Genomic DNA, 23,236 nt, shown 5'->3' on the forward strand with positions numbered 1-23,236 from the left:
TGTTGAAAGTCCAGCTTCCTGGCCTGCCCTAACTGGGGCTCCTCCTTCAGCCCACAGGCTGAAATGGGCATCTGTGCGGCAGAGCCACGGATCCCGGAGACCGACCTGTAACGAGAGCAAAACCCAAAACCCTCCCTTAGTGCACGAGAAGAGAGGTTCCTTGGCAGAACCTATTGGACCAATCTCTGGGAGGAGGAGCCAAAGAATCTGCATTCTTAACAAGCTCCCAGGTGAGTCTTGTGCACACGTAATTTGGAAAGGGGCCTACTATTTTAAGGCTAGCAGCAACCCTTTCCCACGGGGCTCTGGCCCTGAGGCCTCACAGTTCTGAGGGTTACATCAAAACCGGAACCGGATCCCTTATGTATACTTGAGAAAGTGTTTGCAGTTTGAAAATTTTTGAATATACTTCTCAGCTTCCATTTCTTAAAGGACACTTGATTTTACAGTTATTTAGATCCCATTTGTTGAAAGTATTATTGTCTTATGAACTCTGATAACTGTACCACCTCCATTCTGACAGACTTCCCTTTATGGTATCAAGTAGGAAAAAAGATACCTCTTTTGCCCTTTGTAGAAAAATGCACCTTTCCAGTTCAAAAATGTTTAAAAATTAAATTATGTGTATATGTAATTCAGTTTATAAAATGTGATGTGCAGAAAACTACAGCCTTTGTAGAGACCATAGGCTAAAGTGTTGGTCTGTTTCTTGGATCAATGCCTGGAGTTAAGAATATAAGTAAATTAACCTATAAACCATACTCTGGAATTGGAAAGAACTTAGAAATCATTGTGTCAATATAATTTGATAATCTGACACACACAATTTCTAATAAGCTATTTTGAGTGTTTTTTTTATTTTTTATTTTCTGCGGTACACGGACCTCTCACTGTTGTGGCCTCTCCCGTTGCGGAGCACAGGCTCCGGACGCACAGGCTCAGTGGCCGTGGCTCACGGGCCCAGCCGCTCCGCGGCATGTAGGATCTTCCCGGACCGGGGCACGAACCCACATCCCCTGCATCGGCAGGCGGACTCTCAACCACTGCGCCACCAGGGAAGCCCTTGAGTGTTTCTTAAAAAAAGAAAATCAACCAGGGACCTTAGGAGTAAGGGAGAACTCAGGCGGAAAGAGTGAGCCCAGGGGCCAGACACCCTTTGCCCCAAGAGGGCCTGCTTTCAATGCAAGATCCTCTGTTAAGTAATACGGAATTTCTCTTCAATTACAAACATGTATGATGTTAGTTCTAGAAGGGCACATAGAGGCCATTTAGTCCAACCCTCTCATTTTACTAATGAGGAACTGAGGCCCACAGAGGTTACATGAACTCACCTATGTCAGTGGCAAAGCCAATTAAATGTTCTTTCCAGTATGCAATATCGATACCAGGTTATTGAACAAATCAATCTTCAGTGACATAAAACACATTAAAAAAAAAAAAAACGGAAGCAGGACATAACAGAAGCAACTTCAGCCACTGGAAATGGATAGGATTCTGTTCCTCTCTGCAACTCTCCATCCATAGAATCATACTGTTTCCATGAAGAAGGGAGGGCTGTATGGCCAGCTGGAACCATGAAGAGAAAGGCAGACTCAAACTGTAAGAGCTGAGTCCCTCCAAGCAGGGTGGGCCAGGCCCACACAGTGCTCTTATTTGGCTTGCCTAGGGGATGGGTATGACCTGTGTGGAGAGAGTGGCATCTTTACCTGAAATTGACCTGCTTACCACACTCTCTTGTCACTGTGGTTAGCTAATGACACTCATGCCCTCACAGAGAAAGGAAATCATAGTCTGGGTGGTAGGAATGAGGCTAACCATCCCAAAGAGATCTCTGAACTAAATTTTTGTTTCTCCCTAACAAAAATGCATACAAACACTTTAAGGAGCAATTCTCATAGAAAAAGATAGATGAGAGACCAGATCCTTCACAACAAACCTCAGTTTTACTGAGGGTCAGTGGGAAATCTGATTTGATCATAATAGTTGCCAGGACCAAGTGCTGCAAAGAGTGTCCATCCATTTTGGCTCCTGACTTAGACCTCCCTAGTTGAGAATAAACCTGGAAGGAAAGAACTCTGAAATTAGGTAGTCTAGGCACAGGAAGCCTATGTGGGGTTGGGGATGAGGCCTCCTTGGCATTTGGAACATGACAGGGATGAAGATGGAAGACACAGCATTGGGTGTGGAGGCCTGAGAAGCTCAGTGGGGGAGAGACAGGTTTTCTTGTCAGAATGCCTGGGGACTTGCATTCAAACTAGATGAGTAAGCACACCTGTACTGTTGCCCCCTCAACTCCTAATGCCTGAGAATGCTAAACAAAATATGAAAAATGGAAAAGCAAGGGACTTCCCTGGTGGTCCAGTGGTTAAGACTCCGTGCTCCCAATGCAGGCAGCCTGGGTTTGATCCCTGGTTGGGGAACTGGATCCCACACGCATGCCGCAACTAAGACCCGGAGCAGCCAAAATAAATATTTTTTTAAAAAAAAGTAAAAGCATGGTCATACTCAAAACAAGAGGAAATCTCCTTTGACTAAGAATGGAGAGAACAGCTACAGCCATGAACAGAAGACGAGGCCATGCAGCTCCAGAGAAATGGAGACCAGTTAAGGACAGATCCTCAGAGTGGCCAGGAATCTCTTTGTTGTCATTCTAATTCTAGGCCGGAAGTAAACCTTTTGATTCCCAGCCCAGCAAAAGCCAAACTAAGCATACAAGTAAATTGTGAAGCCCCCTATAATCAGAGAGTTAGGGTAGTAATGTATTAACATTAATTTCCTGATGTTGATGGTTGTAGTTTGGTTTATACAGGAGAATTTCTTTGTCCAAATACTAAAGTACTTAGGGGTGATAGGCCATCAGGTCAGCAAGTTAATCTCAAATGGTTCAGGGGAAAAAGTTACTTATGTTGTACTTCCAACTTTTCCAAAAGTCTCTGATTATTTTTAAAAATTATTGAATAAAAAAAAATCCAGTATATTGGCTCAGATCAAACAGGTTATCTAGGGAGGCCAGACTCATAATCCAGATCCACTAGCCTCTTCAGACTTGATCTTTACTATGTCCAGCGTGGTTGGAGCTAACCTCAATTGTGGTCATTTTCGTCTGGTTAAAAAGGCCCAGCAGTGTGGCAAAAAGAGAGAGGGATTCTGGTCTGCTGATCATTAACAAGTCTTCTCACCTCCGAGAGCTTCATATTTCATCTCAGTAAAATGAGAACAATAATCCCTACCCTGCCTATCTCATCTGGTTATTATAAAGAACAGATGAGGTAACACATGTGAAAAGGTTTTGTAAAACATCAAGCACCTCGTGACCACGAAGTGGCCTTTTACCTAACAACTTCCTCATCCCCACAGATGTACCCTTTTCAAGTGGGCTAATAGGCCTCAGCTGCTCAGCACCGACCAAAAAACCGATCACTTGGGGATCCCTTCAGGCGGACACCTTGAAAATCTCCGCCCCCTCACCCAGACCCCGCCCACCGTCGGGCTCCAAGGGTGGGTCAGTTCCCGGGCCACTTCCCGAAGCACCCGGAAGTTCCTGTCGCTCAGCAACCAAAGGAACCCGAGATGTGAAGACGGTGAAACTGGGCGTGGGCTGCAAACCTTGGCAAGTTTCCGTTGCAACCCGGTGTTTGAGGGACCCGCAGTCCCCCACCGGCCCTATCGTGTTGCTTCTGGGGACTCTCCCGTGCTCAGCAAGAGCTACCAGTAAGCAGGTTGGCACTCCTTTCCAATGTATCTGTCAACCCATCCAACTTTCTTAATGAGGAAGCCTACCAATTTTTGAATACCTGTGTGTCAGGCACGTCACATAATCCAGCCCTGATAATTAATTACACAACCTATCTTACTGATAAGGAAGCCAGTCTCCGAGGGGTTGTGGCCCTCAACCTGAGGGATCTGTCCCAGGGGCACACAGTTGGAACCCTGCCCTACTGAAGGGCAGATATCCCCCCTCCCCCCATCGGTTCCCCACTGGGGAGGCTGGAGAAGGAGCAGCAGCAACTCAAACCTTTATCCAAATGTTTTATTTTGCATAATGACTTTTGAACTAGCGTTTATATATAAGCCCAAGTCCCTGAGGGGCCAGAGATCCCACCATGCAATCAGACCCAAGGCCTGGAGAAGGGCAGTGAATGCATTAGAAATGGATGGGGCGCATCATCCCACAATCTGGGGCTCAGCTTAGTTGGCAGATCTTCAGAGTGAGAAAGGACACGTGTATTTGGTCTCTAATATCTGGGCTGAGTGAACCAGGGAGGAAGCTCGGGAGGCACCGAAAGGCTGAAGTATGAATCTTCTCTGGCCTGGGCAAGGATGGAGTCTGTGCCACTGGATGGCTCCAAATACTGCTCAGAGTGTCAGCCCCCGCTCCTTAAACAGCTGCTTTAGAGCGTCTTCCAGCTGTTGGTTTGTCCCCTGAAGCCCCTTCACCACCTGTGCTGCCCACTCGAAGTATTCCTGGACTCGGTGTTCGGACCATCCTGCATAAGAATGGACAGAAAACTGCTCATGTTGACGTCCAGGAAGGCACTGGATTTTGCCCACTTCCTGGAGGGCTTGGTGCAGGGCTGTGAGATGAGTTCCTGATGGACGGATTTGTTCTGAAAACTTCCCCTATGCCCAGCTACTGCATTTCTAGTGTACGAAAGAAGATCAGAGTGGTCTACTAAGATTAGTCTAGGGAATTAACAAGAACACCCGGGATTTTTTTCAGTGGAAGTGACCAAGCTGTGCCTTCAGAAGGTGGATACCCCTCCCCTTCCCCTCAGAGCAGGTGGAGGAGCATACCCTCTGGGGTGCAGCGATTCAGGTCCCTCAGATTGTACAGCTTGTCTGCCAGCTTCACCAGTTTAGCCCCGGGGCTGCTGTGGGGTGCCTGCTCCACCTGCAGCCGCTTTCTCTCCAGCTTGGGCAGAGTCTTGTCATCTGTTACCTCCTCCACCAGACGCCGCACTTGTGCCCCAAAGTGCAGCTCCACCTCATCCAGGGTGGTGTCTGTGTCCTCCACCGTGTCATGGAGCAGGGCTGCCTGGGGACAGGCTCCCACTCAGTCCTGTGACGCCTGCCAAGGGGAACCCAGAGCTGAACGGGGCCCCTGACCCGCACCCCAGCCTCCTAGCAGAGGAGGAAAGTTACCTGTAACACCACAATGTCAGAGATTCCTGCCTCGTGGGTCAGGATACGAGCCACACCTGACGGGGCAAAGCAGGAAGTCAGACAGGAGGGAGTCCCAGGGCGGCGTGTTGTGGGTTTTGTAGAGCCGGATGTGGCCCCTCACTAGCTGGGTGACCTTGGGTAAGTCCTTTACTCTTTTTTGGATGTTCACTGTACAAAGGGAACAATCAAGCCTACCGCCCCAGGTTGTGGTGAGTCACGAACAGTGCCTGGCACAAAGCCTGGTACGGACTAGGTGCTCGATGAGGTGCACGCCCTCCGCGTTCCCTTCCCGGTCCCCACCCCCTAGATGCTACAGCCGTTGCTCCCCCGGCGGCGCGCCCACCGATTGGGTGATTGATGTAGGGGGTCCCTTCGGGGTCCTTCCGCCGCTGCCATTGGTGCTTGCGAGCCGCGAAGTCAGCAGCCTCCAACAGCTGGGCCGCCTCGGAGCCCATCGCGCGGGTGGGGCGGGCGACTTCGGTCCCAGGAGCCCGGGGAGCGTGGACCGAGCGTCCACAGCGCCCCCTAGCGCCGCGGAGGCCTGAGGATTGTGGAGTCTGGCCCAGAGAGTTTCTCTGGGGCTGACGTGAGAGCCCTGGGTGTGGGAAGCTGCCCTCAATATCGCAGCCCCTGGTTAAGTGGGCTTTGCTGGGTGTGCAAGAAGAATATGGCCTGGCTCTGGGAACCCACATCCTGGGGGAAGGAGGAAAACAGACAAAGACATAAGACAGCAGCCTCACAGTGTGTCCAGGGCAGGAAGGCACAGGGGACTGGTAACTTGGAGGAAGGGCAATTCACCTGGCCTCTGGACCAGAGACAGCTTCTCCCAGGATGGCCCTCTCCCGCCATGACAAAACAATTTTCAAGCCGTCAATGCTCTGAAAATTCTCAAAGCGCTCTAAAAATAGTTCTTGTGCTTCCCTGGTGACCGCAGTGGTTAAGAATCTGCCTGCCAATGCAGGGGACACGGGTTCGAGCCCTGGTCTGGGAAGATCCCACATGCCGCGGACCAACTAAGCCCATGTGCCACAGCTGCTGAGCCTGCACTCTAGAGTCTGCGAGCCACAACTACTGAGCCCGCGTGCTACAACTACTGAAGCCTGCATGCCTAGAGCCCGTGCTCCGGAACAAGAGAAGCCACCGCAATGAGAAGCCCACGCACCGCAACAAAGAGTAGCCCCGGGCTTCGCTGGTGGCGCAGTGGTTGAGAGTCCGCCTGCCGATGCAGGGGACACGGGTTCGTGCCCCAGTCCGGGAGGATCCCACATGCTGCGGAGCGGCTGGGCCGGTGAGCCATGGCCGCTGAGCCTGCACGTCCGGAGCCTGTGCTCCGCAACGGCAGAGGCCACAGCAGTGAGAAGCCCGCGTACCGCAAAAAAAAAAAAAAAAAAGAGTAGCCCCCACTCGCTGCAACTAAAGAAAGCCCGCGTGCAGCAACAAAGATCCAACGCAGCCAAAAATAAAATCAAATAAATTTATAAAAATAGTTCTCCCTGCAAGAATGGCCTGGTTGCTATGGGCATGGGAGCCTCACCTTTGGGCGCAGAAGACCCTAGTGCTTAACCTTCTGGAAATTGGAGCCTGCACTGGGAGCCCTCCCTAACTATTTCAGACCTAGGCTCCCAGGCAGCAGTGTTGTTTCTGCAGGAACTGTCTTCTTTGCTGTCAGGAACTGGGAACAAAATCTGCATTTCTTTCTTGTGCCGTGAGGGTTCCTGCTTCAGTCCCCAGGCACTGCTGTGGGCCCGTTATGAGTGTTGTCACTGCTGTTCTGGGAGCATGACGTTGTTAGGCCTCAGTAGACACTGGAACAACACAGCACTGCTGGCTGGTGGCCTCTGGCCTTCTCGAGAAATTCCCTGTCTCAGCAGACAGCATCTATGAAGTATGAGATTTGGTAAGAGAGACCTGGAGACCCTGGAAGAGATTTTCTTGTGAAATGGGGTTGGCTGGTTGCTAAGTATACTCCAATCAGATTGGTAGCTTTTATACTTTGGTTGGTAGCTGGGGTCAATGAGGGCTCAGGGGAAAAGTTAATGAGAGCACTCATGCTTGCTTCTCAGCTAGTCTTGGTGGTTGCCATGACGCAGAAGTTAGAGAGGGAAGCTCCAAACGCTGGAACTGAGGTCTCTGGGGCCTGAAGTGGAACAATCAGAATTCCCATGGCCTCCATGGCAGCCTGAAGGTTTAGAGTGTATAGAGAGAAACATATTTGGTTCTTAATGCTTGTCTGTTCTTCGGGCTAGTGGTTCAACTTCTCTCTCGTTCCTCATTCGGTCTTCTAGCCTTCTGAGCCTTTTCCCCTTCAGCTTAGAGAACCTTAGGCAGCTTGGAGCCACAAGCCTCCCATTTTCCAATAGAAGATAGAAACTCAGTCACTTTCATCTCTCTCTAGACATCTGTGACAGAGAAGCTTCAGGTTTGTGTTAATGGTGCTTTGGGGCTTTGATTTTATTTCCTTACTGCCTGCAGCCATGGCTTAGAAGTAGAGATGTTGGGATTTCTAGGACCAGGGCTGAGGTGGAGGTGACCTCTCATGGGCTTCCAGAGGAGGCCAGGCCCTTTGCTGACAGGCCTGTCTGTGGGGCTACTGCTGCTCTTCAGCTGGATGATGCTTGCCCAGCCGACCTCTCTCTCAGGTACAGCACTCTCCTCTGCCCAGCCCCCCGTCCAGTACCCTACTCTTTTATCAGGGTATAGGCTACTCTGGGGAGCTTGTGGGGAGGAAGGAAGCCTGCCCTTCTGATAACGGTTGATCCCTTTTATTCTCCAAAAGGGGTGGAGTGGGGTGTGGGTAGATCATTCCTGCCTGTCTCCGGCCCTCTTGCCCCTCCCTTCAGCTTTGGCCCACCATCCCCACTTGTGCCAGACCGCCTGGGATGCTATGGCCATCGCTACCCCGGTTTCTTCTGTCCTCGGCTCTCTGATACCCCGGAGGAAGCCTACTGCTGCCACCTGCAGGCTGCAGGGGCCTCCTGCACTCGGTTTGAATTTGAGGCCTTGCACCAGGTCAATCTCTCTGCCCTTCCGCCTCCTCCCGTCTTCAGGTGAGAACTCCAGCCCCAGAGCCACTGGCACACTGACGGCATGTTCCAGTACCTGAGGCTCTGTTCCTAATTTCCGGGGTGGGAGGCTTGTAGCTTACAGACAGTGGAGGGACAGATCTCAAACATAAAATCTCGTAAACACATGATTACAAACAAATCTGTGAAGGAAAAGTTCAGGGGGCTGTGAAAGCAGGTGACAGGGAGTCATTGGAGGTGTTGTGTGGTGGGTGGGGTGGGACGGGTGTCAATACTGAGAGGATCTTGTATTCTGGATTACACGTATTATAGTCGGGGTTTTCAATACTGAATCTGTCCACGGATGGCTTCAGGGTACCTGTGAGCTCCTTGAATTTGTATTTTCAAATTCTACACTTTTCTGGATAGGGAGTTCTGGGCTTTCTCCAGACTCTCAGGGGCTCTAACCCATAGGCTGCAGTAGCAAGAGCGCGGCTTGGGCCAGCATCCTGATACTCTCCCCTCTCCCATAGGGGCCCGGGCCCGCTTCTAGCACTGGGCCTTTACAGCCTGCTGCTCGTGGCCCTGATGACTGCAGACCTCGTGCATTTCTGCCGCGGTCGGGGCCGGGGCCGAGATCTGGGCCGGGACCTGGGCCGGGACCTGGACCAGGACCAGGACCAGACCTGAGCAGCCACGGGCGCCCCTCTCGGTCCTCCGCCGCGCGCCCCCTGGCGGTCTCGGCGGGAACAGACTAAGCGCGCCTGGGTCTTCTCTGCGCCTGCGGACCCGGGCCGAGCGCCCTAGCCCTCTTCCCGGCGTGCTCTCGCCTTGGCCCCGCCCCTTCTCTACCGCCGCCTCTGACGCAAGACTGGGGCGGGGCAGCCGACGGCGGATTCCCGAGCCTAGACCCACCCCTCTCCAGAGACTGCGTCTGCGCGCGCCCGGGACGTCTGTTGCGCGATGACCGTGAGTGGTCCAGGGACCCCCGAGCCCCGGCCTGCCGACCCCGGGGTGCGTACCCATCCCCCTGCGCCATCACCACTTCGCACCTGCTCTAACCATACTCGGGCCTCCTCCTCCCTCAATCTTGGCCCTCCATGGGACTCACCTGCGACCCCCAGTCTCCTCTGCCCCTAGCTCCCCGGGTCACCCTGAGCCCACCCCGAGCCCACCCCGGACGTTTCCACCCCTTCCCTCCACAGGCCAGCTCAGTGGAACAGTTTCGGAAGGATGGCAACGAGCTGTTCAAATGCGGGGACTACGAAGGCGCCTTGACGGCCTACACCCAAGCCCTGGGTCTGGGCGCAACGCCCCAGGACCAGGCCATTCTGCACCGGAACCGGGCCGCCTGCCACCTCAAGCTGGTGAGCGAGCCGGCTGCTCTTCCCCTGGCCTGCCCGGACCCCTGTTTGCGCACCTCACCGCTGCTTGGGCCCCGACTGGACATTCGCCTTCTCAGGCCACCCACACTTGTTACACGTCTTTTGGGTCTCTAGGTGGTGGGGGAACCTGGTGACTAAGGAAAACAACTTTGTTGCCCACTTGTGCCCGAAAAAGGAGATGACCAGCCTCTCAGGCCTGTTCTTTCTTTTACAGGAAGATTACGACAAAGCAGAAACCGAGGCATCCAAAGGTAGGGGAATGTGGCCCTTGTGTGGAGCTGTGGGACTTCTGGGGTGGGCAGGGATTCTGGGACCACTGCACAGTCACTTTCTCCTCCTCCTTTCACCCCTGAAACACATCTGCCTTTTTTCTTTCCCACTTGCCGGGGCATTTCCTTTTCCACAGCTACCCTCACCTTTTCTGAGGCTGAAGTACTGAGCCCCACATCTGTCCCCCCACCTTCCTCTGCCCCTCGAGATCTTTCCCTGCTGCTCTTGCCTGGAGATGGTGGCCTCATGGGTGCTGACAGAGCTCCTGTTTGTGCTCAGCCATTGAAAAGGACGGTGGGGATGTCAAAGCACTTTACCGGCGGAGTCAAGCCCTAGAGAAGCTAGGCCGCCTCGACCAGGCCGTCCTTGACCTGCAGAGATGTGTGAGCCTGGAGCCCAAGAACAAAGTTTTCCAGGAGGCCCTGCGGAACATCGCGGGCCAGATTCAGGAGAAGGTGTGTGAGTAATTGAGAGAGCGAGGCATTGACCAGTGGTAGAGGGGCACTGGTAAATGGATCTGGATCAAGTGTGTAAACACAGTTCTCTGGAAGGGGGATGCTGATGGTAAATGACCTTATAGAATGATGCTCAACCTTGCCAGTGGTTACGTAAAAGCAAATTAAAAGAACAGCAAGGTGCTGTTCTTTTTGGTGGTCTGTTTGGCAAACATTTAAAGTTTGTACACGTTGCTTCAAGGAGGGAGACACACTTAAGGGGTGAGGTTGCGGGAGGACGTGGGCTCGTTCATGACTGCTGCAGGGGATGTAAATTGGTACAGCTCCTTTGGAGAGTCCTTTAGCATATCTTTGGAGTATAATTGCTTTACAATGCTGTGTTAGTTTCTGCTTCATAACAAAGTGAATCAATTATACATATGTTCCCATATCTCTTCCCTCTTGCGTCTCCCTGGCATATCTCTTAAAATTTTAAATGAGCATGTCCTGTGATTCAGTATGTTTACTTCTTGCTATCTCCCCTAGAGAAGCCTTGCCCGTGTACACAAGCAGGTGTGTGTATGTTTGTTTCAGCCTTGTTTGTAGTAATGAAAAATTGGAACTTGCCTAAATGCCCAGCAGTAGGGTAATGGCTAAATAAACTGAGCGACATCCTTACTACAGACTCCTACGTTGTAGTTACTAAGAACAGGCAGATCAACACATATGGACGTGGAAAGCTGACACTTGTTAAGTGAAAAAAAAGCAAAATATATAATAACGTATAGTATGATACCGTTTATGTTAAAATGATCCCCACCCCCCAAATGCACTCAAAATAATACCATGTTTTTTCCACGGGTACAGTTGGGTATGTAAACACAAAGAAAAACATTTTAAAAGACGTGAATCAAAATGATGACAGTGTGACTGCTAGGGAAAGGAATAGGATCGAGAGGGCTTTTCAAAAGAGATTTTGCTTCATCTGGTTGTTTTTTTAAATAGACGTTGTGTGATACACATATTAAAAAATTAATTTAGGAGAAAATAATCTAAAGATTGTCATGAACTATTATCAAGCTTGAATTAGCCAGATAATTTGGTGTTAAAATGCTGACCCAGTGGAAGCAAGTAATACGATGGCAAACACCTTCTCAAAAGGTTGAGACCTGGGAAAGCAGGCTATTTTACTCTCAGTGTCAGCTCTGTCTGATCAGCTGGGGCTGCTTAGAACCCTGTGTTGAGAAGGATTAGGAAGCAGGTTGCCTGGGCCTAGGAGAACGTGTTGTGACATGAACCACGTCTGCCATGGCTGCAGGAGGGGAAGAGGGGAGCGGCACACATGCTAGGCATGTACTGCTATCCACGCCCAGGACCCTAGGGAGGGAGAGGGCCTAGGATGAGCTTGGTCATTCAGATTATTTTTTTAAAAACATCAAAAAGAGAATCCTTGACTTAAAAGGCGTGTCAGCAGCTACCTCGTGACTTGCTGGCTCCCTTGCAGGAGGTATAAATGCTGGTTCAGCACCACGGGCAGTGCACCCAGGCTGCCACAAAGTACATGGCCTCCCAGGAGTGGGTTGCCTCATGGCTAACAGGACGCCACCCCTACTGAATGGTCCTGCCTTCAGCATCAGTGCTGCTCCCGCTGCCCAAGTGGGAAATAGCTCAGAGAAGAAAACAGCTGCGGGGAGTTTGAGAGAAGCTGCCAGGCAAGTCTCTTCCTGCCCAAGGTAGCTTGGTGCGAGGCCTAAGCCCAGGCATCCTTTTGTGCCTCCCGGAGTCAGGAGCCAGGCCCTGGGAGGAGCCAGAGAGAACAAAGAGGGAACGTGTTGTCTCCAGTCAAGAGAGGCAGTTCCTCCCATGCTTTGCTGATTTGTCGTAGGTGAGATACATGTCTTCGACGGATGCCAAAGTGGAGCAGATGTTTCAGATATTATTGGACCCACAAGAAAAAGGCACTGAGAAAAAGCAAAAGGTATGGAACTGTGTGAGTGGGAGCTGAACTCCCCCAGCGCTGCCCACCTGTCCCTGTGTGCTGATGTTTGCCCTGGGAGCCCCTGCTGGCCTGGCCTGCTGCACATCGCTCCTTAGATCGGGCAGCTGGGCTCACAGAGCCTGGGTGGGAGCTCAGAGGGCCTGGGGCCTAAGTGTGAGCCAGGGAGAGGGAACCAGTGTTCCCGAAGCACCTTGTTGGTGCTTAGGTCCTGTGCTAGGAGTTGGGTGTACAGAGGTGACTGAGGCACTGTTTTCTGCCCTTCAGGCTTTTCCGGGGACTCAGGACTCTATTTATTCTAACCCTCAGTGCCAAGAGCAAGCTCTTTTCTCTACTTACAGAAGAGGAAGCTGAAGTTCACAGAGGTTAAGTTTATGGCCAAAGTCACTCAGCTGCTAAGTGGAAGCAGTGAGGTCCAGAGCTCAGGGAGTCTACTCGCCCTGCCCCGTGCCATGTACAGTGTTCACGTTATGTGCACTTCCTTTGACGCAGGCATCTCAGAACCTGGTGGTGCTGGCCCGGGAGGATGCTGGAGCTGAGAAGATCTTCCGGAACAACGGGGTTCAGCTTTTGCAGCGCCTGCTGGACACGGGAGAGCCCGACCTGATGCTGGCGGCCCTGCGCACACTAGTCGGCATTTGCTCTGAACACCAATCACGGGTGGGTGGGGCGAAGGGTCTAGTTACTGCCTCAGTCAGTCTGTCCATCCACTCTTCCACCTCTCATCTTATAAGGCAAAATATAAGGAGATACGTAACGAGAGGCAAAATTAAAATGACACAAAAAGACCAACATGATTTGGGACAAAGTGCAGCCAGGAAAGAACGAAAGCAGCCCACTGACACCCTGAGCACTTGTTTTTTTTCATTTATTTTATTTTTGGCTGCGTTGGGTCTTTGTTGCTGCGCACGAGCTTTCTCTGGGTGCGGCAAGCGGGGGCTACTCTTCGTTCCGGTGCATGGGCTTCTCGTGGTGGCTTCTCTTGTTGCAGAGCATGGGCTCTAGGCGTGCGGGCTTCGGTAGTTGTGGCTCGCGGGCTCTAGAGCACCGGCTCAGTAGTTGTGGCGCACGGGCTAACTGCTCTGCGGCATGTGGGATCTTCTGGACCAGGGAACTCTCCTGCGGCAGATCGCAGAGACACCTGGTCATTGATCCCCTCATTGTCCGTGTGGTAAAAGCAAGCTGCATGCGGAGAACAGGGCACCTGTCCTTCCCCTACCATCAAGCTGGCTTTTCCCTTGGACGGGTCCTCACGGTGCTTGATGTGGTCAGTGATGTGACCTACAGCATCTTTACCATCGAGACCAGATATGTAGGGCAGGACCCTGAGATGGTTCTCAGTGTAGACTGTGGGTGTCCTGCACAGACAGTTCAGCAAGAACAGCCCTGCCCCAGGCCGGTGTCACAAAGTCCATGCTCTGGCTCTTGCCTGAACTGACTGGACCTAGGTAACAGGGACTTGACCCTTGGTTGCTTTTAGAGGAACCCACAGTTCCTAGATCAGGGGTGGAAATGTGAAACATTCTATGAACACTTCAGGCCAAGATCGGGCTCTATTTCTGGGTCTCCCAGGACTAGGAACGGTAAAGCCACGTGAATTCCGCCTGCCTCCTCTAGCCTTCCTGCCCATCCCTGTTGTGTATGGGGATGGACCCAAGTAGACCTTCGGGGTTTTTCCAGCTCAGAAATGGGTGCAGAGGCCTTGTGGTTCGTTCCATGTATGTCCACGTCCCCAGGATGTAGACAGAACCTCAGGGTTGGTATCAGGGAGGAATGAGGTGTCCCTGGGCCAGGTAGTAAGGTAGCTTTGTCCAGGCTTATGTTTCTCCTTCCTGGGGAGACATGAACCAAAGCAGCTGCCTTCAGAGCCACAGTATTCCTTGTCTTCTCTGATTGGAGCCGAGGAGAGAGAGAGTGGGGGAGTCCCCTGGAATGTTTCTTTAGGAAGCCCTTCCAACAAGATAATCCTGGCATTGCCGTGGCCTCACCCTCAGCAGGCCCACTTTGCTTTCACGGGGAGCTGCTCTTTCACCCACATGTTTTCTCCCCTCTGGCTGCCCTCTCTGACCCCCAGTTAGGGATCTCCATGGCTGCCCTTCACCAACTGGAAGCTCTGCCCACTTCTCTCCCACCCAGACAGTGGCAACCCTGAGTGTGCTGGGAACTCGGAGGGTGGTCTCCATCCTGGGCGTGGAAAACCAGGCCGTGTCCCTGGCTGCCTGCCACCTGTTGCAGGTTATGTTTGATGCCCTCAAGGAAGGCGTCAAGAAGGGCTTCCGTGGCAAAGAAGGCGCCATCATCGTGGGTGAGTGGAAGCAAGTCTGTGTCCTGTGGTGTGGCTCTCGTGGAGAGGAAGGGGCTGATCCAGCCAGGCCAGCTGCAGCCGCAGGTTGTTCAGGAATACGGGTTGTTGACAGTATTTTACTCGAGGTTCTAAGTAGCCAGGGCACCTCTGGGGAAGGCTGGAAGCCAGCGCTCAGGCTTCAGGTCCCCTCTCCCTACCAGGGGACTTGGGGCTAGGCCACTGGAGAGCCCACTAGTGTCTTCTTGTCACCAGATCCTGCCCGGGAGCTGAAGGTCCTCATCAGTAACCTCTTGGAGCTACTGACTGAGGTGGGGGTCTCAGGCCAAGGCCGAGACAGTGCCCTGACCCTGCTGATTAAAGTGGTGCCCCGGAAGTCTCCTAAGGACCCCAACAACAGCCTCACCCTCTGGGTTATCGACCAAGGTAGGTGATAGAGTCTTGAGAGAGAAACGGAATTCCCTGGTGGTCCAGCGGTTAGGACTCTGCGCTTTCACTGCCGAGGGCCTGCGTTGGATCCCTGCTCCGGGAACTAAGATCCTGCAAGCCGTTGTGGCGTGGCATATAAGTAAATAAATAAATAGATAGATAAATAGATAGATAAATACAGAGAGACAGAGAAAGATCAAGTGTGTGTTGCATCTTGCTCGGGTAGCTGGGCCTGCTCGTCTCCAGGAGGGATTGCCCCCAGCGTGTGTCTGCACTGAAGTGCATGCGGCCTGCGCTGTACCCTTAGGGAACATTGGCCCCTTCAGCCGCGTTCGTGTGCACATGCACGCACATCGAGCGGGCCCACGAGCAGGTTACCAGGGAGGCCGGGTCAGCTTTCTGTATCTGAAGTTTTTTCAGTGAGTGTGTGTTACTTCTATATGCAGGGAAAATATTCTTCAGGTTTAATATATAAGTTCATACTGCTCTTTTCCCCTTAAAAGGTAAATTAGGAAGGGTTGGCAAAGTCCCAGCCTGAGTACATCTGTTGGGTACTCATCTTTTCTTGTTATCCCAATTATCCTGTGAGGCGTGGGTGTTGTTTTTCCCTTCAGTTTTACAGATGAGGAACCTCCAAACCCTACAGCATTCACCCCCATGGGCAGGGCCTGCATGCAGACCTTACTTCTGAGGTCCTTCCCTGACCCCACGCCTGCCCCCAGCCCACCAGCTTCTGTGAGCCTGTCTGCTCTCTGACCTCGTGCAAGAGTGGACCTGCCTTTGCATGCATCTCCTGGGAAACCTCTTCCCTTTGCTTATAGGGGTTAGAACTCATGTTCTGCTGTCTAAATAGGGTGTCTTTTCAGGTCTGAAAAAGATTCTGGAGGTGGGGGGCTCCGTGCAAGACCCTCCCGGGGAGCTCACAGTGACAGCAAACAGCCGCATGAGCGCCTCCATTCTCCTCAGCAAGCTCTTCGATGATCTGAAGTGTGATGCCGAGAGGGAGAATTTCCACCGACTCTGTGAAAACTACATCAAGTAAGGGAAGCCTCCTATTGCCAGGGTTCCTGTGAGAGTTCTGCCTCTTTGGGGAGGGACAACGGTGGAAGGTTTCCCACAAGGAGAGCAGCCTTGGGGAGGACTAGCAGGGGCCAGACACGGTGTTCCCAAGGGCCACATCTTGTTCCAGAGTGACCTCCCCAGGGACATTTCTTTCTCAAATCAGTTCTCTAATGCAACATATGTCCTCAAGCACATCCTGAGCACTTACTGTGTGTCCGTTCTGACACAGCACTGCAGCATGACAGTCCTTAAGGAGCTCACAGCTAGGAGAAGACAAGTCAGGAAATAAGCAGCACAAGTTCAGATCTTAGTACAGGGAAGGAGACAAACAGGGTGGTGTGAGTGAGAGTGACCTACATTAGGTGGCGTGTCATCAGGGGAGGCTCGAATGAAAGCCTCGATAAAGAACGCCAGTGACTGCCTAGAGGATGTCCTAGTCTTCCCATTGGCAGCTTTTCTTTTCTTCTTCTTTTTTTTTTTTTAATTTTGGCTACTCCACGCGGCTTATGGAATCTTAGTTCCCCGACCAGGGATCAAACCTGGGGTCCCGGCAGTGAAAGCCCAGAATCCTAACCACTGGACCACCAGGGAATTCCGGCAGCTTTTCTTGCTGTTGCTGCCCAAGTAGTGCAGATGCCCGGCCAGTGGAGGGGAAGGGAGGGAAGGAGAGTCCCCTTATGCTGGCTTTGATGTGACAGCTGCCACCCTGTACCCCTCAGGAGCTGGTTTGAGGGCCAAGGGCTGGCTGGGAAGCTGCGGGCCCTCCAGACGGTGTCCTGCCTCCTGCAGGGCCCGTGTGATGCCGGCAACCGGGCCCTGGAGCTGAGTGGCGTCATGGAGAGTGTGATCGCTCTGTGTGCCTCGGAGCAGGAGGAGGAGCAGCTGGTGGCTGTGGAGGCCCTGATCCACGCGGCCGGCAAGGCCAAGCGGGCCTCATTTATCACGGCCAACGGCGTCTCGCTGCTGAAGGACCTGTACAGGCGCGGCGAGAAGGACAGCATCCGTATCCGGGCGCTGGTGGTGAGACGGGCGGGCCTGGGCTGGGCAAGTGGGCAGCCAGGCAGGGGCCCCGGGCTGGCTGGTGTCTCAGGGTGCCACCCCAGCACACGCTGGGTGACGGTATGGGACGTGCAGGGCCTTGTCGAGGCCGGAGGCAGGGGTCCTGGCTCCTGCTACCACAGGGCTCATGGTCGAGTCAGGGAGATGAGCCTCATACAGAGAGGACACCTGAGAATGCAGGGCGGCCCGGGCTGCCCCCTGCGGGCAGTGGGAGCGGCTCTAGGAGGAGATGACGGAGGACACGCTGGGCAGGCGGGTCAGAGGGCTGTGTGGACAGGCTGGGCCGGCAGGCGGCCCCAGGAGCGGGTGGTGTGGGGACTGCCTGGCCTCCCTGAGCCTGTTGCAGCCCTGCACCTTGAGGAAGCTGGTCCTCCTCCTTGGAGCACTTAGTCCTGGGTTTCTCCATTCCGTGAGGATCCTGGCCTGGGCTGAGGTACCCATCTTCTCCCCACACGGATCTTAGCTTCATCTGTAAAGAGCTTCCTTCTATGACATGGGAAGGAACAGCAAATCCCAGTGCAGATCAGGAGGGGTTGGGGCCCAGGCCAGCACGGTGGTCAATATGTCAGTCTCTACCAGATGCCATGTCACCTGGCCACCCCAGTAGGTGATCTTGCTGCCCGGTGCTCCAGGTGGTAACCTAGTGGCGGTGTGCATGGCCTCCAGAGAGCCTGGCAGAGTGCCCGGGGGGGAGCCCACGCCAGCTGTGGAGGAGCCCTGTTCTGCCTCCGTCCCTCGGCCAACAGCTGGTTCTCGCCTCTTCCACCAGGGACTCTGTAAGCTCGGCTCGGCCGGAGGGACCGACTTTAGCATGAAGCAGTTTGCTGAAGGCTCCACACTCAAACTGGCCAAGCAGTGTCGAAAGTGAGTCATTTAGCACTGTTGTGGCTCCTGACCTGTCAGCCAAACCTCCAAAGAGGAGGGGGGGGCCTCCTCACTGCCCTGTCCTCCCCTAGGCAGACCCTCCTGCGCTGCTGCGTGAACTACTTCTGTCTGTGGCAGGGATGCCCCAGCCCCTGGCTTTTCCCCCTTGGTCCTGGTGTGCCCCTCCTGTCCCCCCACCTTTCTGATGGTCATCTGTCCCCTGCATGCCCCCAGGTGGCTGTGCAATGACCAGATCGATGCAGGCACTCGGCGCTGGGCGGTGGAGGGTCTGGCCTACCTTACCTTCGATGCTGACGTGAAGGAGGAGTTTGTGGAGGATGAGGCTGCGCTGAAGGCTCTGTTCCAGCTCAGCAAGGTAGCTCCACGGGTTCCTGCAGTCGTCCGGGGACACTGTCTAGGATTAGAGCTTACAGGGCTTTCTTGGCAGATCTTGGCCAATGGCTTTTGTGACCCCAGAGAGGGGGTGCTGGTAGCCCGAGTGGCTGCTCTGTGTGGCCTGGGCATACTGGCCTGCGCCAGCAGGGTCGGAAAGGACGATCTCTTAGGAGGAGTTGGGGTGGTCAAGTGTGTGACGTGAGCTCCCAAAGTCTGGGGCCACCCTGGGGCCTGGGCGGTGCCCAGATTCATCCTGGTGCCCGCGTGGTCCAGCTGAGCGTAGAACTGGGAGCCTGGGCAGCACTTATCCCGGTGCTGCTCTTCCCCCTGGGATGGCCGCTGATGGCCCCTCTGCCCCCGGCAGTCTGAGGAGAGGTCGGTGCTCTTTGCGGTGGCCTCGGCGCTGGTGAACTGCACCAATAGCTACGACTACGAGGAGCCGGACCCCAAGATGGTGGAGCTGGCCAAGTACGCCAAGCAGCACGTGCCTGAGCAGCACCCCAAGGTGAGGGGGCTGCTGGGAGGGGTTTGGGTGCCTCCGTGTCACTGGGGCCAGTTGACCTGAGACATCCACAGCAGATGAGCCTTCTGTTTAAGCGGGTTTCCTTCCCTTTGTTTTCATGTTCATCAATTTGTGGCCGTGAGGAGGGCTCCCCTTTCCCTGCCTAATCAGCCGAGGCCCCTGTGCTCAGCTGCCTCCTCCCCCAGGACAAACCGAGTTTTGTGCGGGCTCGGGTTAAGAAGCTGCTGGCGGCTGGTGTGGTGTCGGCCATGACATGCATGGTGAAGACCGAGAGCCCTGTGCTGACCAGTTCCTGCAGGGAGCTGCTCTCCAGGTGAGCCTGCCCCAGCCACACCGGACCTGCTGCAGCCCGTCAGCCTCCAGGCTGCTGATGGAACTACAGCGGGAGCAGGTCCTGGTGCCGTGGGCCCCTCGGAGCAGGGGGCCACCCGCACGGTGCCCTTCCTTTGCTGAGCCCAGGAGTGGAGGGTCTGCCTGCCAGAGCCCGGGCCCGCCCATCCAGCACAGCCTTCTCCCCACAGGGTCTTCCTGGCTTTGGTGGAGGAGTTCGAGGGCCGCGGCACCGTGGTTGCTCAGGGAGGGGGCAAGGTAAGCGGGCTTACAGGCTCCTTCCCGATGGCGTATAAAACATCACTGAGGGGCTGCTACACCAGAGATCAGTGTTGGGTGTGGGATGGAGAAGTATTATTAGTGACCAGCAGGAATGTCTTCCTGCTGAGTGAGAGATGCTGGGGGGTGGTGGGGTGGGTCTCTTCAGAGCCCCGGACTTTGTGCCTATTAGGGTCCTGAGCTCTCCTCCTTTCCCTTGTGTCATTGACCTCCATGGCTCTGGTGCCGGGCACAATCCACGTCTGTCCCTTAATAGTTGTTTCGGGAAGTGTTTGGGTAGCTTACTGGGAGGCTTCAGAGAGCTGAGAGGGTGGGAGTGGGAGTATCATTGTCAAGCCTGGGGAGAGAATGGCGGGGAAAGGTGAGGGCAGCACAGTCAGGGCCTCAGAGCCTCGTGGTTTGGGCCTTATGTTCCCGGGCACGTCTTGGACACTGATGGGCTTGTTCCTACAGGCTCTGCTCCCGCTGGCCCTGGAAGGCACTGACGTGGGGCAGACGAAGGCAGCCCAGGCTCTTGCCAAGCTCACCATCACCTCCAACCCAGAGATGACCTTTCCCGGTGAGCGGGTGCGTGTCTTTCTGCCCCAGCGCTGGCCTGTCCTCCACCCCCTCACGGGGCCCTGATGGCCTTTGACCCGGGCTGCGGCTCCTTGGGGAAGTGTCAGCTTTGCTGAGCCCTGGGGGTGGGAAGGGCAGCCTTCTTTTGGGGGCTGGACTCCCTCCCATCTGCAGGGCCGGTGGGGTTGGGGGAGCTGGGGCACGTAGCCCTGACAGGTGGGTGCATGTCACAGATCTACGAGGTGGTCCGGCCCCTCGTCTCCCTCCTGCACCTCAACTGCTCTGGCCTGCAGAACTTTGAGGCGCTTATGGCTCTAACGAACCTGGCGGGGATCAGCGAGAGGCTCCGGTAAGGTCCCTTGGGATGTGGGGCCTGGGCAGAGCATCATGGTTTGGACCATCCCCAGGAAAGCACTTTACGGCGTGGAAAGCACTCCCCAGTCACTCACTTATTTGCTCCTCACAGTGACTCCCCTGCATCTTACAGCGGAGGAGACAGGCCGAGAGGCGTGACTTGTGCAGTGTCCCGTGAGATAGCAAGGGACTGGGCGATGACAGCGCAGGCCCTGGAGTCAGGCTGCCTGGGTTCAAATCCTGGGTTCACTGTTTATTAGTGTATAACCTTACAAGTAACTTAACCCCTCTGTGCCTCAGTTTCCCCCTCTGTGAAATGGGATGGCTACAGTACCTAGCTCGTGGAGGAGCAGCAAGGAGGATTAAATGAGAAAATACATGTAAAAGCATTTACTACATAGGTGCCTGGCTCCTGGCAATGTGCCCAAGCAGTACAGGTTAGCTATTACTGCTGATTGTGACCTTGGGCCACTCAGTCTCCTCTTCTGCAAAATAGTAATAATGATAATCACACCTGCACCTTCACAGTAGGGCTGTGGCGAGAATTAAGTAAGGTTGTCCGAATGCTGGGTCAGGGTGAGGGCTCGAATGTTCGGTGTTAGCATTGCCATCATCACCACCTGGGTCTCCTGACTCCTACTTCAGAGCATTTCCCGAGGTCCCGTGCTATTTCCTAGGCCCGGTTAGAAGGCTGGAAACCACTGCCTGGTGGTTTCATCCCTGGTGCAGGTGGGTCTTTGGATGTTGCCCGAGGAAATCCTCGGCCCCGGGTTTGATTGTGTGGGGAAACAGGTGGGGGTGATGGATGCCAACACTCTGGTGATGCCGACCCTCCACCCTTGGCCCCACAGGCAGAAGATCCTGAAGGAGAGGGCTGTGCCCATGATTGAGGGCTACATGTTTGAGGAGCATGAGATGATCCGCCGGGCAGCCACCGAGTGCATGTGTAACTTGGCCATGAGCAAGGAGGTGAGGGTTGGTCCAGGAGGCTGTCATGGCAGGCAGGCACGCAGAAGTACCTGTCCCTGGCTGGGCTTTGCCCCAGCTAACCTGGTGCACTCCCCGCTTCCGGCCACAGGTGCAGGATCTCTTTGAAGCCACGGGCAGTGACCGGCTGAAGCTGCTGGTGCTGTACAGTGGAGAGGACGACGAGCTGCTACGGCGGGCAGCTGCCGGGGGCCTGGCCATGCTCACCTCCACGCGGCCCTCGCTCTGCAGCCGCATCCCCCAAGTGGTCAGTGCCTCTTCTTGGTGGGGCAGGGGAGGTGGGCCAGGAACCCCCAGCCAGGGTGTGTGAGTGAGTGCCCTCCCAGGGTTCCCTGATGCTCGGTGGTCACGCTACCCTGTTTCCTGCAGACCACACACTGGCTGGAGATCCTGCAGGCCCTGCTTCTGAGCCCCAACCAGGAGCTGCAGCACCGGGGCGCTGTGGTGGTGTTGAACATGGTGGAGGCCTCGAGTGAGATTGCCAGCACCCTGATGGAGAGCGAGATGCTGGAGATCCTGTCAGTGCTGGCTAAGGGCAAGGAGAGCCCTGTCACGAGGGCCGCTGCCGCTTGTCTGGGGAAAGCAGTGGAATATGGGCTTATCAGACCCAGCCAGGATGGAAATTGAGGACCTGCCTCTCACACACGCTACCTATCGCAGCACAGGGAACGAGGACAGACATGGCCTTGGCTGGTGGGTGCTGGGGTGTCTCCTGCCCAGCTGCCCTTTGATGTCCTCTGTTCTGAGTCAGGGGCCACGTTCACAGCCCTGCTCTGCCATCACTGCCTCCAGCCTCACGCAGCAGGGAACGTTTCCTGTACTACTTAGACAGCTGGGAATAGGGAAGGCACGTCCTGACTCAGTCTGTGGATTCCCTGCACTGGGAAGGACCCAGCTGTGAGCCTCACCAGCTGTGAGCCTCACCTGAGCCTGCTGGCAGGACCACCCCTCATCCTCTAATAAAAGTGTGTGGAACTCAAATATGTGCCCCGTCAGTGGGCAGGGAGGGCTGGCTGTGGGCCAGAGCGTGGAGCAGGAGCTGGGCATGGCTGAGCGTGTGTGGGCAGCTTTTCAGCAGCACAGCCACCTCTGTGGAAGGAATCCAATGAATTCCCACCCCAGGGCCCACTGAATTGCCTCTTAATCCTTGTAGAGGGCCAAAGGGTAAATGTAAGCAAATCAATAAAGTATCCAGTCGCATGGAAACACATGCGTTAGGCTTTTCAGTACTTTTGCCTTTATTTATTTATTTATGGCTGCTTTGGGGTCGTCCTTGCTGTGTAGGCTTTCTCTAGTTGCAGTGAACGGGGGCTAACGGGGGCTACTCTTCGTTGTGGTGCGCGGGCTTCTCATTGCGGTGGCTTTTCTTGTGGAGCACAGGCTCCAGGCACGCAGGCTCAGTAGTTGTGAGTCGGGGGCTCTAGAGCGCAGGCTCAGTAGTTGTGGCGCATGGGCTTAGTTGCTCCGCCGCACGTGGCATCTTCCTGGACCAGGGCTTGAACCCATGTCCCCTGCATTGGCAGGTGGATTGTTAACCACTGTGCCACCACGGGAGCCCACTTCTGCCTTTGTATTGAGAGTTTTCAGTGACCTCCAGTCAGGCAGAGCTCGGGATCTGGGGGTGGGAAAGCCCTGAGGGAAGCTCCAGTAGCTGAGCGGGGTTGGAGCTAAGCTTGGACCGCTGCGGGCATCCCCACCTGCTGGGCGGGTGGTCCCTGAGAGCCTGCTTCCGCTGTCTGCAGAGCGGACTAAGCCCAGCTTGACTCTCATTGGCTTAACGGAGGTAAGTGACAGATCCCGAGCCAATGGAAGGTAAAAGCTGCCCAGCACCCGCCTAATTTGG

At 54.5% G+C, this 23,236-nt stretch overlaps 2 protein-coding genes across 3 annotated transcripts; one reads left to right on the forward strand and one right to left on the reverse strand.

Annotated features, from left to right (window-relative positions):
* Window positions 1-4,028: 4,028 nt before the first annotated feature.
* HDDC3 (HD domain containing 3) lies at window positions 4,029-5,640 on the reverse strand. Its single transcript, XM_082617079.1, has 4 exons — window positions 5,507-5,640; window positions 5,143-5,198; window positions 4,795-5,035; window positions 4,029-4,487 (listed from the first exon to the last, which is right to left on the reverse strand). Exons 1-4 carry the CDS (start codon window positions 5,616-5,618, stop codon window positions 4,357-4,359), a joined length of 540 nt encoding a protein of 179 aa, XP_082473205.1. The 5' UTR covers window positions 5,619-5,640; the 3' UTR covers window positions 4,029-4,356.
* Window positions 5,641-9,033: 3,393 nt separating this feature from the next.
* On the forward strand, window positions 9,034-22,622 carry UNC45A (unc-45 myosin chaperone A). 2 transcript variants are annotated; one of them, XM_082618326.1, is made up of 20 exons: window positions 9,034-9,134; window positions 9,371-9,532; window positions 9,765-9,801; window positions 10,100-10,275; window positions 12,140-12,232; window positions 12,743-12,910; window positions 14,387-14,555; window positions 14,808-14,978; window positions 15,848-16,019; window positions 16,763-17,063; window positions 17,872-17,966; window positions 18,201-18,342; window positions 18,727-18,867; window positions 19,071-19,198; window positions 19,407-19,473; window positions 19,948-20,061; window positions 20,286-20,401; window positions 21,258-21,375; window positions 21,485-21,640; window positions 21,763-22,622. In XM_082618326.1, the coding sequence occupies exons 1-20, from the start codon at window positions 9,129-9,131 to the stop codon at window positions 22,018-22,020; spliced, it is 2,790 nt and encodes a 929-aa protein (XP_082474452.1). In that variant the 5' UTR covers window positions 9,034-9,128; the 3' UTR covers window positions 22,021-22,622. The 2 variants fall into 2 exon arrangements, with proteins under 2 accessions (XP_082474452.1, XP_082474451.1); XM_082618325.1 differs by having other exon boundaries at window positions 9,072-9,179.
* Window positions 22,623-23,236: the final 614 nt, after the last annotated feature.

The sequence above is a fragment of the Mesoplodon mirus genome (genome assembly GCF_964341445.2).
Source record: "Mesoplodon mirus genome assembly, chromosome: 4".
Classification (NCBI taxonomy): Eukaryota; Metazoa; Chordata; class Mammalia; order Artiodactyla; family Ziphiidae; genus Mesoplodon; species Mesoplodon mirus.

What these genes read in the sequence shown, in the direction of transcription:
- HDDC3 (XM_082617079.1), bottom strand. Translation starts at nt 5,618, where the DNA reads ATGGGCTCCGAGGCGGCCCAGCTGTTGGAGGCTGCTGACTTCGCGGCT. An exon ending in CTACATCAATCACCCAATCG is followed by an intron (nt 5,199 to 5,506) that starts GTGGGCGCGCCG and finishes TTGCCCCGTCAG; the next exon opens with GTGTGGCTCGTATCCTGACC. An exon ending in CTGACATTGTGGTGTTACAG is followed by an intron (nt 5,036 to 5,142) that starts GTAACTTTCCTC and finishes GCCTGTCCCCAG; the next exon opens with GCAGCCCTGCTCCATGACAC.
- UNC45A (XM_082618325.1), top strand. Translation starts at nt 9,129, where the DNA reads ATGACCGTGAGTGGTCCAGGGACCCCCGAGCCCCGGCCTGCCGACCCC. An exon ending in TCCGTATCCGGGCGCTGGTG is followed by an intron (nt 17,064 to 17,871) that starts GTGAGACGGGCG and finishes CTCTTCCACCAG; the next exon opens with GGACTCTGTAAGCTCGGCTC. An exon ending in GGGATCAGCGAGAGGCTCCG is followed by an intron (nt 20,402 to 21,257) that starts GTAAGGTCCCTT and finishes TTGGCCCCACAG; the next exon opens with GCAGAAGATCCTGAAGGAGA.